Below are 19,905 nucleotides of genomic sequence, written 5' to 3'. Positions count from 1 at the left end.
TTAACAAACAACTCATGACATACCTGAAGCAGAACCAGCCACTCAACGCCTTCCACTCTGGCTTTTGCACCAATCACAGCACCAAAACTGCCCTGATCGCCGCCACCAATGACATCGGAACCCTCCTTGATTGAAGAGAAACAGGAGCTTTGATCCTTCTCGACCTCTCAGCAGCCTTCAACACCATATCCCACCACATACTGATGGAATAACTCCACGACATCGGCATCCAAGGGGTTGCGCTCAGATGGATCACTTCCTTTCTCACTGAAAGAACTCAGAGGATCCACTTCCCACCTCTTAGCACAAGGATTTCACCTGATGTGTCCCTCAGGGCTCATCGCTCAGCCCTACTCTCTTCAATGCATATGACCCCACTGTGGCCAATATTGTCACATCCCACACTCTCAACATAATTTCCTACGCAGATGGCACCCAATTCATCCTCTCACTCACGACAGCCCCTCCTTCAACAGAAGCAACTTCACAGATGAATCACAACCGTTGCTGACTGGATGAAGAACAACTGCCTGCAGCTGAACATAGACAAGGTGAAAGTACTGACCTTTGGCAATAGCAGCAACACGTGGATCAACTCCTGGTGGCCATCAGACATAGGACCCTCACCCACTCCCTTCGACCATGCCAGAAACCTCAGAATCATCATTGATAACAAGCTCACAATGAAATCACAGTTCAGCGCCATCTTCACTGTCTGCTTTCTCACTTTGCACATGCTTTGTAAGATCTTCAAGTGGCTATTCCCACACACGAGATGCACCGTGACACAGGCCATCATCACTAGCCTACTGGACTATGGCAACACCCTCTACACAGGAATTGCCACACACCTCTTACAGAGACTTCAGAACACCACAGCCAGACTCATCCTCTGCCTTTGCCAACGAACCCACATCACATCCCACCTCGGACAACTCCACTGGCTACCTGTACAGAAGATATGCCAATTCAATCTGCTGACCCCCACACACATTGCTCTACAAAACCAATGACCTGATTATATTAACCACCACTTTAACTTCCACCAACCGTCAAGAAGACTACACTCTGCCTCCCTTTCACTTGCCTATACTTCCGTAGATCCTAGGTACTCTGTCTCAGACACATTAAAAATGCACCTTTCCTGCAACTTAAGAGCCAAACCATTCAAACCCAGCCTGTTCATCTTGTCAAGCACTAACCTGTTCCTCCCACCGAGACACAATGTTGACAAAGCTGCTTGTTCCCAGTTCCGGCTAAACGTTGCATGTCTCCCACTTAAATACACATGATTTGCACCACAACGTCCCAGGGGAAAGGGGATTGATGAGAGAGACACTGGAGTATCGGGGCTGGATCCGGACGCCTAGTGATGGTTCTTGAAGAGCCAGTCTTTCCTATGATAAATTACACATCAGTCAAATAACTCTTATCTCAATCCATGTATACTCTAACGTTAAGCTATGATGTGCAAGGCTAGATGTACCTGTTGGGGGTCCCTTGTCCCGCTTTTGATGGCTCTACCTCTCAATAGAAATGTTCAGAAATGATGCGGATTACCTGCAATTAAATAAGAGCCTTGGACCTCCTATAACGTCTATAACTACTCCCTCTGATCCCAGATTAGTGCCTCGTTACCTGAATTAACCCTACCTAGATGTTCACTAACGTTCAGTGGATAGCTTGAGTGTTTCACCTTGATGAGATTTCCCAAGATGCTGACTCACTTGACTCTGACATGTACATAGGCAACAATAATAACAACAAATTCTCAGGGAATGAAAAATTGACTAGCTTACGTAAAGGAAAGTTTCAGTTCAATTAAGGACATGCAGGCGAGGATCATGCAGTCTTTTCTTCACTTTATTATAATCAGTAAGTTCAAAGTTAAACCATAACATTTTTTTTTTCAAAACTTCAAGTCCCATGAGGCTAAACACCTAACCATGACAACCAATAAACCAATCCACTGTTCGTAACAATATCCATATAAATGGTGGATGGAGCAGTCCTTCCTCTTCTCTGTAGGAATTTAAGGACTCGCAATCTCAATCACCTTTGGAATCACCTCTTACAAAATAAAGGAGAGATCAGAAATGCAGAACAAGACCCATTTAAGAGATACCAATTTGACAAGTATACATCATCAAGGGCATGAACAGGAAATCAATCTGACAGCCCCAATCCATATCAACATCAGAAAGAAATCATCAACAAATAACAGAACATCATAATCGATTGCTCATAGAGAGTGGAAATTACAACTGACCTGTAAAAAGAAGAAACCACCCAAAAAAGACAAGAGCTGAAAAGAAACCATTGTTGGGCAGGAAATGCTGTTGCAGTATGAGGGAGGGATAATCCTCGCCTCTGTATTCTTAATAGAATTAAAACTTTCCTTCACGTAAGCTAGGAAATTTTTTATTCTTTTTCAGGTCCGGAGGCGAGGATTATGCAAGTTCAAAGCTTTCTCACCACCAACGATGCAGCTTCATGTATAGAAATAGAACCTCTTGAAAACCGATTCAGAGGACCAATCCGCTGCATTCATAATGTCCTCTAATTTACCACCTACCTGAATGGCCTTTGAAGTCCTAGCTCCTCTGATAGAATGAGCCCCGAAGAGCCTAACATCTGTTCCTGCTTCTGACATGAGCCATAGTACCCACCTGGCTACAGCAGGAGAAGCCACCACCTTAAATGGTTTCTTGATAGTAAAAAGTAGTTGTCTCTCCCCCGGAGGTCTAGATTCCACCTCCGGTCAATCTATGCGTCATTCATTTTAAGACATCTGACCACACAAAGATTAGGATGAGATTCAAAACTGGGATACAAAACCGACCTGTTACTCGTTTTAGTCCTTCTCGAAATGGTAAATGTAACCCTTTGGGAGTGTAAACCCGTGCTGATACATCCAAAGTACGCACGTCAAACTCTCTTCCATGAAATGAGACATAAGAGCATCACCAGCTTAGCTGAGATCTGTTTCCTGGACAAAAACTGATTATCCGGCCATGAAGAAATAAAGTTGAGAACTTTATTGACATCCCATAAACCAGAATATCTAGGTTCCGGAGGTCTAGACAAACAAACACCTTTTAGCAGTTTACTTACCCAAAGGTGTTCCCCAACCGGTAAATAATTAACCTGGCCTTGGCCCGCAGAAATGGCAAAATGGAAAGAATTGATTGCACAATATGCTAACCCAGGAGTATACAATTCTGCCAGGAAGTTGACCACCAGTACAACTGGGGCCCCCACGGGATCCACCTTCCTCTCCAGACACCAGCGAGCCCATCTGTTCCAGGCTGACTTGTATCGTTTGATCGTACCCGGAGCCCACGACTGTCTGATAAAGGCAGTAGCGTCCCGTGAAAGGTGGACGTCTTCCCAATGTCCCCCTGAAATTCTCCAAGCCTTGAGGTTGAGGTGTCCCTGAACCACCAACAGATGGGGGCGCCCAACCGGGTCCCAAAGGATTCCCATGGAATGCGGAAGTTTGAGTGGAGCCATCCACAACAATTCCAGAAGTGTGGGGAACCACATTTGAACTTTTACTGATCAGAGTGATTAAAATCAAAGACGCCCTTTGACGTCTGACCTGTGCCACCACTCTGGGGATCAACAGAGACGGAGGGAAGGCATAGCCCTGACTTCTTAACCAATCCTGCAGAAAAGCATCCACTGCTGTTGCTCCCGGGTCTGGTCGCCAACTGAAGTAAATTGGAAGCTGAGGATTCAGTCAAGAGGCAAACAGATCCACCCACAGGGGACCCCAACGATCCATCAGGGACCGAAAGATTGCAGGATCCAGTTGCCAATCGCTGGAATCCCTGATGTAACTGGAGTTCCAGTCTGCCACCTTGTTCTGAATTCCCAGAAGATAGTCCGCTGTTACAGAGATCTGTTTCTGCAGCCAATAATGCCAAAAGTCCCTTGCCAGTTACACCAGGACTCTAGATCAAGTGCCTCCCAACCCGTTTATGTACTGGACGGCCGAAATGTTGTCCAGACGTGGAAGAACACAACAGTATACTTTGTCGTGAGTAGGGACCGTATCGCACAAGAACCCGCCAAGAACTTGAGGCAATTGATATGAAGATTCAGCTTCTCCGAGGTCCACTGGGATCTGGTGGGGCCTGGTTGCAGGGAACGGCCAGTGGAGGGATTCCCATCCTCTTCCAGCCCCGGAGAAAACCTTCCCCAGAAAGATCTTGTGCATAGATGACTGCGCCTTGTCCAGAGCCGAAAAAGTAGCTACGAACCTCCCCAACTCTTTCACAAAGTTGTCCCCGAAGAGATTGCCTTGAGTGACCGCACCTGCCTCCGAGGTAGCTAATGCCCCCAAATTGGGGTCAATCGTTATCCAGAGGGACCAACGCCTCTCCATAGAGATGGCACAGTTCGCGTTCCCAAGTAGACAGACCAGTTTTTTAGCCCATCCGGCAACCAAATCCGTTGGCAAAGGTTCCCCTGATACCCTGGCCGACTTAGCCAGTTCAGTAATTTTTGTCAAGGGTCCCAGGACATTCAAAAGTTTAGTCTGGCAAACCCGCCAGGAGCAATCGATCCCTTTCTTGGGGTCACGCATATATTTTGAGAAAAAAGTGCACAATTTAGGATCTAAAGAAGGTGTAGCCGCCACCTTGTCTTCAATTGCCGGCCTGGGACATTACGCCCAAAGACGGGCTCTAACCTCCTTCTCCAACAGGTGGCGAATTGCCTTGGCGACCTAAGTCGCAACTTTGGGAGCAGGTATCCACTCAGAGGATCGAGGGTGATAAATGTCCTCCGGATCAAATAAATCCAAATCATCCAGTCCTTCTTCCTCCAGGCTAGAGGTGGTCACGGATTGGCGCCAAGGTCTACCTAAAACATGCCCCTCCCCTCATCTGATGAGCTCACATCATCGGAGTCACCCCACCCTCACCCAGAACGGGGCAATATGGAAAAGGGATCCATCGCTAGGACAGCAGTGCTATCATGCTCTCCGGGTGCAACATCCTCCCGACAGGGTATGGGTGCAAGCTTCCACGCACTCTTATGAAAGGCTTCCCTCAACCTGGCGAACCCTTACAGGTGCCCTGCGTCACGCTTCCTAGAGGAAGAGGCTGAATTGGAGGTACCTGCCCGAGAATCTGGGTCCCCAAAATCCCAGGAGTATTGAACACTTGGACCATTAATCTATCCACCCTATCGTGCAGGGCTGCTAAAGCCTTCATCACCGCCTGCGAAAGGAGCTTATCCATGCCCTCCGTAAGTTGGCGTTGAGGGGGCCATACTTCCTCCGTCCTTAAAGAAGGAGCATAGGCATGATCCTCAAAGGAGTCCATGTAGGGTGTAGTCAGACATAAACACCAACAAAGAAAACTATGTGTGTATAAAACACACTACTAACATATAAAGTGTGGATTAGGACCCCCGGGCCAGCCCAAATATGTGTATATCCACAGCGTACTCCCAGAGGAGTGTCGAGAATAACAGGGGGGAGAGCACATAAAATGCCCAACCTAAGGTATAAAGGGCAGCCCCCTCGCCGTGCTCTTGAAGTGTAATGCACAAAAACCCTTAAGGTTCTCAAGAAAAAATAACGGCAAAAGGCTTTAGGTGTCGGCGAGTGTTGGGGGCCACAAACCCCGAGGGCCGGGTTCTGGCAAATCCACACATGTCAGTCGATCACAGTGCGTTGAGCGCTGAAGCGATGTGACCGACCACATGCTCGGGCCTTAACCTACCGCGTGTATGCTATCGGCGAAAGAAAGAAGAGCATGCAAAGAATGCCAAGAATGTAAACAGCGTATTTATCACAATACAACACAAGGCAAAAGACAAGGCAATAAGTGTTCGCGCTGCAAGTCAATCCCCAACAACCCCCATGCAGAAACAAGAAGGAGCGAGGACTTAACTGATGGGCGCAGCGAAAAAAGTACTGCTCCCGTCTGTCCATTTATATGGACATTGTTACGAACAGTAGATTGGTTTATTGGTTGTCATGGTTATGTGTTTAGCCTCATGGGACTTGAAGTTTTGAACTTTGAACTTGCTGATTATAATAAAGTGAAGAAAGGACTGCATAATCCTCGCCTCTGGTCCTGAAATAGAATTAGACTCTCCAGATATTCATGGGTTAATCATTGTACTGTGCTAGTATTGTGAGAAACTCAATTCAGTGTTTAAATCACAATGAAAACATAGGGTTAATATCAAGGATTACGGTTCACGTTTTATGAAAACATACGGTCAATCAATAGCGTTCAACTTCATGAACAACTGGCTTACCACTGTTACATCACAACGTAATTTTGAGCTTGACAAAGATAAGCTTAAAGTTCGTTTCAGCGCCAAACACAGAATGTTCCGCATCACCAGCAACAATTTGAACTAATGCAAATGCTACTTTAAACTCCGCAATAATAACCATATTTACAATACATTGTATTGCTAACAAAATATTAATGCACATTATACTCTGTGATAATAAACGTATTCACAGTATATCACTTTCATAATAATTGTTCAATAGACAATCCTTTCTTTGGTATAATGGGAGCAACTACAATAAGCGTTATTTCATGACAAGCGGTAAACATCCCAATGGCCTTAAAAAACGAAGATGTGCCCTTTTAGGCACCCTGTCTCAGTCATAGGGAGCCACACCCAGTCTGATTCATAGGGATGCTGGAGGCTCGTGCAACATGTGTTCCCAAACAAGCATTGGTCTCTATCAAGCATTAGTTCCAACAAACATTGGTCTCTGTCAGCAAGTATTGGTCCCTGCAAATGCAAATTATCTACTCAGAAGTGTTTTACTGGGGGTATATATGAGTTTGCAGTCCCGAAACAGCTCTTCACACAACCTTGAACCATTGCTACAAATTCCTACCACATACCAAAAATTAATCTTGTTAGATTTTAAATCCATCTATCCCCTTTAACACACACTTCATCACGCTTTGAAAGACCTGAAGATGCTTAAATTAATCCAAAATACGCCCTCACATATTTGAAAGTGCTAAAGGGAGTGATGAACAGTTTAATTTCCTGGGATTGCAGGTGTAGCTTAATCTAGTGGTAAGCGGATGTCAAATTCAATGATGAAAAATGCTTAGCACTACCCAGCAAACATAAGATTTCTATAACATTCAGCAGGGTAATGATAAACAGTAACGCACTTAGGAAGCTCTGTCCAGGTTCACTCACAATCTTGCCTTGCCATTAGTCTTGTGTTCCACCACTACTGTTGCTAACCATTCTAATTTTTCAGTAATGCCATTCACTTTCAATTTCTCGATGTCTTCAGCCGTAGCCTCCTTTACCATTAGAGGAACATGTCTTACCTTGCTTACTTTAGGTTGCAAACCAGGTTTAGGTCTGATCAAGTGAAGGTAATTTCTAAGACATTCTTTCTTCAGAAATTCTGGAAATTATTCTTTATAACTGGAAGCCTTAACGAAAACTTGATCCTCTTCAACTTTCTCTTTCAGTGAGGCTGAAAGGATGTTCTTGTGATCAAGATACACCATTAGGTCCCTTTGACGAAACCAGCTGATTATGAAATCACCAATGCTGGGCACATATATTTTCCTGCAACATCTTCCTCCAGACTCTGTGGTTCCCCAGAATTAACCCATCAATTTGATGGGCTCACCACCATAATCCTTTGATCTCTTATCAAGCTTGTACACTTTTGCCTTACTTCTTAATCTGACTTCGAAGAAATCCTTGGAAATTATGGTAACCTTTGCTCCTGAGTCAGAGTTTTGACTGAAATTCCTTCAGTCCCTTCATCACTACTATCCGCGATTTGCAAAATGACTTCTCCACGATATTCCTCAGTAAAATAATCTTGCTTTAATATTCTTTTAAATGCAATCAGATCTACAACAATTGGTATAATTACCTTTCCTCCCACGTCGTTTGTAAAGGGCTTTCCAAACGGGACATTACTTAGAATTCGTCTCGTGATCTACATTTTCACATCTATTATATTTCCGTTGGAACTTCATTGAGCTTCTTAACCCTTCCCTTTTTGGCTGTTCTCTGGTGATGGTTATTCTTTTTATGACATGTATTTTTTCATTATTTCCTCTGTCCTAATGAAGAGTCCTTTCAAAGCACAGCTGTAGGAAGCTGGCGCTGTATAAACGATATCAAAGGAGATATAGTGTGCACAGAGTCCAAGTGTTCCCCAGGAGGCTTGACAGAGATAATAATAGATAATACTAATGCTTTATTTGTGGTAGTGTGGTCGAGCAGATAGGCTTATCAGTGGGTAGTGTTAAGCATTTGTTGTACACACGCAAGCAATAGAAGAAACACACCCAATGACTCCAGACCAATAGGATTTTATATAGGAAAATATGTTTTTGTTACTTTGTTACTAGAACCACAAGACTCAGCTCAGAAGTAAAAACTGTTGCAGGTAAGTACTTAGCATAGACATCAATGTAACTTTGTTTCACTTTAGTCAGGTAAACAGTTTATAAGAAAACAGAGAATATCTGTTTTAAGAGTGGACACAGTGCATTTTCAGAACAGTTCCTGGGGGAACAAAATAAAGTACAGTTTTAGAGGTAAGTACACGACTTAGAGTTCCAGTCTCCGGGTTATAGGAAGTCCACCCTTGGGGGTTCAAGTCAACCCCAAATCCCACCACCAGCAACACCGATCCAGCCGGGTGCAAAGGTCAAAGTTGAGCGATTTTAACGTGGGCACCTTTGGAGACAGGGGGGTACTCTGAATTCGGTCCACCAGCAGGTAAGTACCCGTGGCTCGTAGGGCAGACCAGAGGGGATTAGAGGAGCACTGGAGGGGCCCAAGTAGGCACCAATCCCACACCCTCAGTGCCACTGGGGCGGCCGGGTACAGGGTGCACACAGGGCATCGGGTTTCCAATGAAAACTCTGAGGAGAATCCGGGTGTTGAATCAGGCGCTGCAGGCGAGGTCTGGGGGTGTCTCAGGCACACCACCAGTCGGTCAGGGAAGAGGGCCGCCTGTTGATTGTTGCTGCACCGGGTGTCGATTTCTGCAAGGCCTGGGGGCTGTGAGTGCAGTGGTTCCTTTGTTGCCTGTTATCTCCGTCCAGGGCAGTCGCGGTCAGAGGGTCCTCAGGATTCCCTCTGCAGGCATCATCGTGGAGGGGTGAAGATGTCAACCCAGGGTGGGTTCCTAGTCGCCTTGGGGTCCTCTCTGGTCGGTTGGACCACCTGGACTATGGGCTGTGGGCATCGGGTGCAGAGTAGTTAGGACTCACGCTTCTGGAGTGAGGTGGGAGTCCTTCTGAAGAGGTTTCTGTTCTTTGAACAGGGCTGCTGTCCACCGGAGTTCTCGATCCTCTGTGATGCAGGCAGTCCTCTGGATGTTTTTCAGAGGTCGCTGGACCTGCAGGCTGCATCGCTTTTCTTCTGCAGGTTTTTGAAGCAGGAGACAGGCCGATAGGGCTGGGGCCAAGTCAGTCGTTGTCTCCTTTCCTTCTCCGCTGCGGTTCCCGCTAAGCAGTCCTTCTTGTGAGGTCATCTGGAATCTGACTAGCTTGGTTCAGGGAGCCCTTAAATACAAGATTTAGCTGTGTTCTTAGGGGTCAGAGAGCAGTAGCCAATGGCAACTGTCCCTGAGGGTGTCTACACCCTTCTTGTGCCCACTTCCTTTGGGGAGAGGCACATTCCTAACCCTGTTGATCCCAGTCCTCCTAACCAAGATGGAGGATTCAGCAAGGAGGGGTCACTTCAGCTCTGGACACCTTAGGGGTGGTCCTGGCTGAGATGGTGACTCCTCCTTGTTTTTCCTAATTAGCCCTCTGGACTTGCCGCCAGAAGTGGGGCTTTGTCCGGGGCTGGGCATCTCCACTAGCTGGAGTGCCCTGGGGCATTGTAACACGAAGCCTGGGCCTTTGAGGCTCACTGCTAGGTGTTACAGTTCCTGCAGGGAGAGGGGTGAAGCACCTCCACCAAGTGCAGGCTCTTTTTCTGGCCTTGGAGAGCACAAAGGCTCTCACCCCAGGGGGGGTCAGAAACTCTTCTCTCAGTGGCAGGCTGGCACAGACCAGTCAGTCCTGTACTGAAGGATTGGGTACAGTACAGGGGGCATCTCCAAGATGGCATATGTGTGCATTCTTTAATAAATCCAACACTGGCATCAGTGTGGGCTTATTATTCTGAGAAGTTTGATACTAAACCTCCCAGTATTCAGTGTAGCCGTTATGAAACTCTGGAGTTTGTTTTGACAAACTCCCAGACCATATACTTAATGTGGCCACACTGTACTTACAATGCTTAAGAATGGACTTCGACACTGTAGGGGTATATTGCTCATGCAGCTATGTCCTCACCTGTGGTATAGTTCACCCTGCCTTACGGCTTTAAGGCCTGCTAGAGGGGTGACGTAACTATGCCACAGGCAGTGTTTTGTGTGCCATGTCGACTGTGTTTATTTCCCCACCAACACACACATTCTGCAATGGCAGTGTGCATGTGCTAGGTGAGGGAAACCTTAGGGTGGCACAACACATGCTGCAGCCCTTGGGGACCTTCCCTGGTCCAGGGCCCTTGGTACCACTGGTACCTTTTACAAGGGGCATATGTGTACCAGGTCTGTCCCAATTGTGCAAAAAAATGTACATTTTTAGTGAAAACACTGGCGCTGGGGCCTGGTTAGCAGGGTCCCAGCACAAACTGTCAAATCAGCATCAATTTCAGGCAAAAAAGTGTGGGGAGCGGGGGGTAAAAGCAACAACAGCCATTTTCTTACAACATCACATGCTAATGAATGCTCATATGTTTTTTGCTATAAAGATTACTTCCTTCAATGAAGGATCATCTGTTTGCCATACACATTCTGTAGCTTTTTCTAGCATCTTCATCTCCCTTTTCCAAGATGACTTCCGAATAGAACACTGTGCAAGGACATACAGGATTGATCCAGAGACTCTGCTTGCCTATGCCATTGACTTATCTCAATTAATCTAAGAATGGACACTTTATTATAAACAAAGCTTAGCCTTGAAAAAGCCCCAGGTGAAACCACCACAAGGAAGCGAAACACGTGCCGGTTGTTTTCTTTCTATATCTTCAATCTTTCTACACAGAACAGGACATTCACAGATCTTCAAGTAAAAACTGTCACTAATAAATGCACTCAAATTGAAAGAACAGAACTCGATGAAATTATTCATCTCAAACTAAGGCACCTCTAAAACAATGATACCTTATATCAGTGGGTTATCTACCTTTTTGGAGTTCTGTTTCTGACTTGGGGATAACTGATCCATACCCCTATTGATAACTCACCTCTTGGTTGAGAACTGAGCATTTATGAGGCTGCAAGAAATGGACCCTTCTTAACCTTGATACTTGAATTCATAACGCAAACGTTGTTCAGAGCCTGCTCCAATGTTACATGTGGATGCTAATTTTCTCAGATATGTTATGTAATCATCAACTGATTCTGCTGATCTCTGCATTCTCTTTCCAAAGTGCTGGCACATCTAATTTTTTAAGACCAATTTCGAATTCCTGTAATCCATAGGATTCCTCAGGAGAGAGATCAGGAAGATGCTCAGATACTTCCTGTCCTTCAGGACCTAAGCAATGCATTGATACATTTTCAACTCAGCACTGAGAGATGTGCTACAAACCCTTGCAGTGATTTAAAAAGTTACACTATTAAGCCCAATGCAGTGCGGGTTCACCTGGAATAGAGAAAAAATGATGAGGGGCTAATGTTTTGCATGATAAACACAATAAGTGAGGATGGCCAAACAGAGTATAGAGATGAAAAATAAACACCTGTATTAATTTGAATACCTGAGATAATTTTTCAGACTGTGATCCCAGTCATCCAGTTTAACACCCTAGAGAAGTCCCCAACCAGTGGAAGAAAGGTTAATGAACTAGTCCACAATGGGTTATCCAGTAGAACGTGACCATTATTTCCTTTTTGTTTTATAATTTCAAAATCGTGTAAAAGTTCTTTGAATTCAGGAATTAAGTGCTAAATATTGTTGCTTTAAGACCAGTCATATTGTGACAGATAAATCCATGTTATTTACAAAGTTCAAGACTTTCCTAAAGAAATATGGCTGCTGCTTGACATCATACGCAGCATCGAGCAGTGTGACGCGAGTTCAGAGGTACGAAGAAACATAGTGTGCATGAAGTTGTGACAGAAGCAGAGAAGCTTCTTTCCTGTGACACTCGCCGCTGTAATGTACTAGGGCCCATGGAGCAGGGCTCCAACGAGGGCCCACGAGACAGAGTATTTGATAGGCATCTTTAATAAATCCGTAATATCAAAGGGACTGACTTGAAGGCATGGAGCATTATCTGTAGAATAGAATGAATGAATAGTATGGCGAGATTAGTTAAAATCACTGCAGCGTTCCAGCCAGTACAATAGTAGTACAGCATGGAGTAGTTCCATGCTTCATAAAAAAAAATAGATAGAGCTTTAGAAGCCGTCCACCATGGTGCTTAAAATAACAGTCCACCATATACACCTCCTTGACAGATCAGCATATCGTAGTGCTTGGCACCTGTACCAGAAGAGGAGTACAATGCCAAGTCATTCTTTGGGATTGTTCATTGTTGAAGCTTGCACAAAGAACATAATGAGGTGGATTCTTCATTAAAAGTGTGTGAGTAATAACATGTAATAGAAACATTATACAAATCCCAAAGTTGACAATTTTAGGTACAAAAAAGCATTGTCCACGTGCCTAAGTGTATTTCATGGTCCCCCGCAGTCCTCCAAACTGACCTTGTTCAGTAGCTCGGAAACATATGCGAATGAGCGGGATAAAGTGCAAAGTCTGCCACGTGCAAAAGAGCAAGATGTGGAGCAAAAGCTTTAGAGTAAATTCGACATGTGTTAAACTTTTGCCTTTGTTGGATGCTGCAGCATAGCTTCTTTCAGACAGTTTCTTGATGCCAGCATAAATTTGTCCAAAAGAAAACTGTAACTGCTTCCTGACAAGTCCTTACCACTTTAGACGGAAAGATTGATCTTAATAATTTCCGTCTTGGCTGTTGCAAGATTGCAAAAATGCACATGACAGTGGTTCCCAACCTTTTGACTTCTGTGGACCCCCACTTTATTATTACGGGAACCCCGCTGAATCATTATTGGAATCTGGGTACCCCCCACTGAGTCATTAGTGAAAGCTGGGAACCTAATCTCTTTATAATATTTAATTTTCTAAGCAGTCGCGGACCCCTAGGGTTCCCCTGACCACAGGTTGGGAACCACTGGGCATATGAGATACAGTAAGGGCTCCTTTCTCTAGGTGCATAATCTGCATCCTATGTTGTGTGATAGAGATCTCCAGTTCAGGTTTAAACCTTTCAGCTGAAGAGACATCACCCTGGCCCACAGGGTCTCTTTCAAGCATTTCTTTTCCAAGGCTTGACTTAGGTATGGCTGTGTTTTGTGGACGTCTGAGGATGCAATAAGAGCTTTGTGCCATTGTTTTCCTTATATCTTGCAATATCGGCTTCCTGTGATAACTGATGTACTTGTTTGTTTGTTGCACTTCTTTTAGCCGTGTACCTTATTCCTTCTGTTTTCAAGTTCTCAGTGACAAGATTTAGACTCTCCACTTCTATATTTAAATAACTGCTCCAGGGGTTGTTCTTTGCTGCATATACTGGCTTTAACACTTCCATGGAACCTGCTGGAGCGTTCAAGACCCGATAATAGTACTTGGCATACATGCCCAAACCTTCATATTTTTTTGTGCATGAGGCCGAACATTGGTCGTATCAGATTGTTACATATGTCTGTTGGTAAGCGGAAGATGCACTTATAACCCTGGTTTTGGGTTCTAGTGAAGACTTGCATTGCCATAGGGATGGGTGTTGCACATAGCCTACTGTGAACAACAATTTTGCTTTAATAACCCTACTAATTGTTATACTCGTTGGGCTGTATAGCTTTGTGTTCAGTTTGCATGGGGCATGTATGGTTGTCCGAGCTTTTATTTTCATGCAATGCTGGTGTATCGTTGCTTTCCCCGTGTCACTGAACCATGCCCTGAGATAGTTGTAACTTCTTGCAGTTGTTATGATCTGGGTGCCCTATCTCCATCTTTGAAATGTCCTGCTTGCATGGTGGCCGAATATCAGCCCTTTAGTCTTATTTGGGTTAGCGACCAAGTTGTTGCATTCATTATAGGTGTAAAGTATCTAGCCTCTTCTGGAGGCCTATTTTGTATGGTCAAGACGCAAGTTGTTGGCATACTGTATTAAATACACTTTCTTTTGGCCTATCTTCAGGGTAGCTAGATTAGCTTTTTGCAGCGCCTTGCCCAGATCCACTGGATATAAATTAAAAACTGTTGGGGCAAGGACCCATCCTTGTTTTAAATACCAATCTATATAGAGTTTTGAGGAAACCGTGTCCTCTGCAAGTTTTACTTGCACTCTGGTCCCGCTGTAGAAGGAAATTATGGCATTCAGGAGACTGTCTGGAATTTTCCAGTTTTGGAGCTTCCTCCATATATTGTTGCACACCAACGTCAAAAGGGCAGAGTAGACTACCAAGCAAGCGGACACAAGCATGTTGTTTTTGATGCTGGCTGTTACTTTGTAGGATAGGGCAACAATGTTATCAATTTTTGCCCCTCCCTTGCGAAATCCAGTTTGGTAGAAGAGGGAGATATCTCTTCTTCTTCAATCCATCTTGTTAATTCAGTTAGTAGTGTGTTCACATATGCCTTCCCCTTGATATCGAGGAGGGTGATTAATCAGTAGGTTTTTGGGTCAGTATTATCGCCTTTCTTGAATATTGGGTGGAGCAACAACCCTCGTCACGAATCAGGAAGAGAATACAAGCCCAGAATATTGGGTCCTCCTTGAACATTCATCCTGGACATCTGTTAGGACCCAGAGCCCCTTCTGTTCTTATCTTTGTTTTTAATATTAACTGCTTATCCCTCTGTGTAGCATTCTTGTTTGTCGGGTAGGTGTTTTGGCCACTGGCCCTTGTTCAATGTTTGTCGAGTCTTTTTCCAGTTAGTGGCTTTCCCTATTTGTCAATGTACATGTTCGCCACATGATTTAGCTATACTGCCACGGCCACAGATTTATGCCTGTCAGTTATTTAATTTTCCAGCTTGGGTATGTGTTCTCAGAATTGCTCTGTGTGTTATTTTTGTATTAACTCTGAGATTTGAATCCATTCTGCTTCATAGTGCTTTTGTTTAAAGTTCAAAATAATGATTTGTTTTGTCCCTGTCTTACTTCTTTTAACTTCCTCGTTGAAGCAGTGGTTCCTAATCTCTAATGGTCTTGCATGGCCCGCCTTAGTTGCGTGTGCAGTCCTTTATCTCAAGGTTGTTTAAAAAAAAGTCTGTACATTGTTTGTCGGGTTCGATTTGCTTTCCTCCTAGTGCCGTTCCTCAATACGGTAGTTCATAGGTCCATAATCCAGACAGGAGTGTTATCTTTCTTCAGTGAAAATAGATTTTCGAATTTTCCTCCGTTTTTCCTGGTTTTCTTTTTCAGAAATTAAACTAAAAGTATTTAGGGAAAGGTTTTCCTTTGTAAAAGAAATAGATATCCTTTTGAAGTTTATTTATATAGAATGTAACATTTTGAACAAAGAGCAACAACATGAGGTTCATCTATTGAAATTATGTTGAGGTCACATGTGCAGGTGTTCCTACATTTGTCACCAGTGCAATTGTTAGAAGTTGGGTCTTTGGTTGGCAGTCAGGTTGCCCCCAGTCCAAGCAAGGACCCTCACTCTAGTCAGGGCAAAGGAGAAACACACCCAGTTAACCCCCGCTCACACCCTTGGTAGCTTGGCACGAGCAGAAACACTAATGCCAGAGACAATATGTAAAGTATTTGTACAAACACACACAGGAATACAATAAAACACTACAAAATTACTCAACACCAGGTTAGAAAAATAGCTAATATTTATCTGAGCAAAACAAGACAAGAATGATAAAAAGCCAACATACACAAGCAAAGTTATGAATTTTTAAAACATTAAACTCCAATATAGCGCTTAGAAACACAAATGCTTTGGTTAGGTGGTATTACGGCGTTGTGAGGGAGTTGTTCCCATCAATCAAACACCAATGGTGCTGGTCACAGAGTCACACTGACCCTCAGGTACAGTACCTTGTGAAAATAACAAGCCGGTGCGCGGAGTCAGGGATTGCGGCAGCGATGGGTCAGAGGCGGCGTCTCTTCTGATGCTTGGAGTGTAGGAGCGGAGGCGTCACGAAGAGGTGTCGGGTCCCTGCTACGGAGCAGTGGAGGTGAGGCGGCATTGGTGCGATGCGTTGGATCCGCACACTTCCGACGGAGTCGATATCTGGCAGTCGCGACGTAGTGCAGCGCCTGCCACAGAGATGCAGACTTTAGCAAGGTTGCAGCGGCGTCGGGCCTGTGGGGTCGTCGCACTCCAGCGAGGACCACAGCTTTGGTTGCAGTCACGGGATTTGGCAGCGGCGTCAGTCGGGAGTCACACAAAGTCAATTTCCTTGGATCTTCTTGATTTTCCACAAGCTTCTCCTTTCAAGGGCCCAGGGACTGGGTTAGGCACCACTTAGCAGGGAAGGAGTCTCAGCAGAGAGTCCAGGTGCTGGCCAAGGAAGTCTTTTATGGCCCTGAAACTTCAGAACAGGGGTCAAGGTCAGTCCAAGCCCTTGGAGATTCTGCTGAAGCAGGAATATACCACAAAGTGCAGTCTTTGTCCCCTTTCACAGGCAGAAGCAGCAACTGCAGGATAGCCCAACAAAGCACAGTGACAGACAGGGGCAGCACTTCTCCTCAGCTCTTCTCTTTGGCAGGGGTTCCTCTTGGTTCCAGAAGCAAATCTTAAAGAAATCTAAAGTCTGGGGCTTTGGATACACTACTTATACTCCTTTCTGCCTTTGAAGTTGCCCAGCTTCAGTCTCTGCTGTTTACAGGATCCTGCCTTGCCCAGGCCAGGACCTAAACATACATTAGGGGGTTGAAGACTACATTGTGTGAGGGCAGGCACAGTCCATTCAGGTGTAAGGGACCACTCCTCCCTCCACCATAGCCCAGATGGCTCATGAGGATATGCAGGCTACACCCCAACTCCCTTTGCGTCACTGTCTACAGGAGATTCACAAACAGCCCAACTGTCAGTCTGACCCAGACAGGGATTCCACAAACAGGCAGTGTCACAGAATGGTTTAAGCAAGAAAATGCTTACTTTCTAAAAGTGGCATTTTCAAGCTAACAATCTTAAAACCAGCTTCACTAAAAGATGTATTTTTAAATTTTGAGTTTAGAGACCCCAAACTCAACTTTCTATCTGCTCTCAAAGGGAATCTGTCTTTAATAATATATAAAGGAAGCCCCCATTTTAACCTCTGAGCGAGATTGGCCTTGCAACAGTGAAAACAGAATTTGGCAGTATTTCACTGTCAGGACATGTAAAACACATCAGTACATGTCCCACCTTTAACATATACTGCACCCAACCCTTGGGGCTACCTAGGGCCACCTAGGGCCTTCCTTAGGGTGCCTTATATGCACTAAAAGGGAAGGTTTAGGCCTGGCAAGTGGGTACGCTTGTCATGTCAAATTGGCTGGTTAAAACTGCGCACACGGACACTGCAGTGGCAGGTCTGAGCCATGTTTACAGAGCTATTTATGTGATGTGGGTGGGACAATCAGTGCTGCAGGCCCACTAGTTGTATTTGGTTTACAGGCCCTAGGCATATCTAGTGCACTTTACTAGGGGCTTACTAGTAAATCAGATATGCCAATCATGGAAAAGCCAATTACACATACACATTCACATAGGGAGCACTTGCACTTTAGCACTGGTCAGCAGCTTTAAAGTGCTGAGAGTACCAAAAAACAGCAAAAACAGTCCAGCACACAGCAACAACCTGGGAAGTAGAAGCAAAAAGTTAGGGGAGACCACGCCAAGGATGCCAGGTCTAGCAGCAAGGTTGATAGCCCAAGTCTTATAAGTTTCCAAACAACGTTTTTATTGTAAGATAATCCTAACGACCTCAACCATCACCAGCTGTTTCCTCCTCCTTCACTTCTGCTCTTCTCCTAGCATTCCCATTGTCATGACAATCAACATTATCAAAATGCAACACACTGCCACTGCTTATGTATTTCTTTCTCCTAGGTCACTAAGGATGACGCCTGGGCCTTTTAAGTCGTGAGATTCGCCATGGAAATCTTATGTTTTTCTGATTAATTAATACAGGAGTAGTACTTTGGCATAAAGAGTGGTTTTCCTCAGTCACATTTTTTCTTTAAGTGTCCAGTTCGTAAATTAAACTGTTGAAGCAAAATGCAATTTTTATTTGGCCCAATTTCCTGTTGCATGACTGGGTCCGAAATTTTTGACGAGATGAATAATAGTCCCAGACCCAGGCTGCATATTATTCCACAGGGTGTTCCTATAAGCTGTCTTTTAAAAATCACCTTTCTTTTTAAGATAAATCAGGTCACTGAGTGAGATCGCGTTTAAAGCTGAATCAGAAGTTTATTTGTGAATGTATTTTAAATATCTTTAGCCGTTTCTGATATATATTTTTCTCGTTCACTTGCATGAATGCCTGTCTGGTTTGCTTGGAATAGCTGCGTTTCAGCACACATCCCCTTGAGGGTCAGTATCAGTCAGGTAGTGCTTGTAATCTCACAACATGATGTACATTTTTGAAAGGCCATACGTTAAATAGTAGTTTTGATGTGTTCGCGTTTTACAGTATAGCCTTATTTCTAATTTTAATAAAGCATGGTCATTATGTGCGGCGTAGTCATATTGAAAACACATGACTCGTGCATTGAGTACACTTTGATAGTTAATTGCAATACCTGAATCGTGTATATAGAATGTTCATTAGTAATGTTTTGAAAATATATTGACATATGTAATGTGTTATATTTATTGGATAAAACAGCTTTGTGATATTTTCTTTATAGAGGCAGATATAAAGGAAGCCATCAACAGAAGTCTTGCGGAAATGCGGCCACCCACAGAATGTTCCTTGAATGAAGACTAAAGCGTCACACATCGATTTCTATGTGGAACATGATCAAAAACACGTTGTAAAAAATATGAATGATCTTTTCGGTTCGGAAAGCTATATGTAATCTGAAATCTTTGCACTCTGTAGATTACTGTAGAGTTTACATGTCGTCAGTTGAATGTACAATAAATTCAAAGTAATAAATATATTTTAAAGCAATAGCACTCCTAAATTTGTCTGCATTTACGTATAGGACTATAGATTGTGATTGCAAACACCAATTCATATCTGCTGTTTCCTCAGATTCTACCAAATATATACATACACACAGGGGAACCATGCTGAAAAGTGAATAATGGGATTATTACACATTAGTAAATCTGCAGGGGGAGAAACTAAACGGTCGGGTCCTAATTTATGCAAATGCCTCGTAACAAGTCGGGAAAGAACAAGCGAGACTCGAAACGATACTGCAGCCTCCCGGAACACGAGAGGCATACCGACCGCAGATGTACCAAATTCTACTTGCCATCCAGCTTCAGCCATGCCTAAGATTAATATAACAACACACCCGGGGCAGCCGGTACACAATGCCGCCGAGCCTTTGTCAGTTTATAAAATGTTAACTTCACTTGACAGAAGATTGTAATCCTGATCTGATATTATTAAATGTGCAATGTGAAGTGAGCGGTATGTTTGTTTTTCCACTTTAATCTTAAGGTTGGCTCAGAAAAAAGTAACCACTGAGGGGGCGTCGATTCACACCAACTGACCAGTGGAAGAATTACTTCGACCTGTTTGGTGTCAATCCATAATTGTAAGCCGTGCCTCGCTGTCGCAGTGGTGTTCACTCCTCGGAGTTAGCATGGTGAGCTCTGGAGTTCCCGGGACAGTGCCTTTTAAATGTATCGAGAGGGCAATGCTTTTC

The 19,905-nt window shown here is 44.3% G+C and overlaps 1 protein-coding gene across 1 annotated transcript in view; it reads left to right on the top strand.

The window, feature by feature from the left end:
* ZNF451 (zinc finger protein 451) overlaps positions 1–19,663 on the top strand; it is a 407,158-nt gene extending 387,495 nt beyond the window's left edge. The window contains exon 14 of the mRNA XM_069235765.1: positions 18,931–19,663. Coding sequence (XP_069091866.1) covers positions 18,931–19,010 — 80 coding nt within the window. The 3' untranslated portion in view covers positions 19,011–19,663. The remainder of the gene's footprint in view (positions 1–18,930) is intronic.
* Positions 19,664–19,905: the final 242 nt, after the last annotated feature.

The sequence above is a fragment of the Pleurodeles waltl genome, chromosome 5, assembly GCF_031143425.1.
Source record: "Pleurodeles waltl isolate 20211129_DDA chromosome 5, aPleWal1.hap1.20221129, whole genome shotgun sequence".
Taxonomy (NCBI): Eukaryota; Metazoa; Chordata; class Amphibia; order Caudata; family Salamandridae; genus Pleurodeles; species Pleurodeles waltl.
This window is presented reverse-complemented; position numbering and strand designations above follow the sequence as displayed.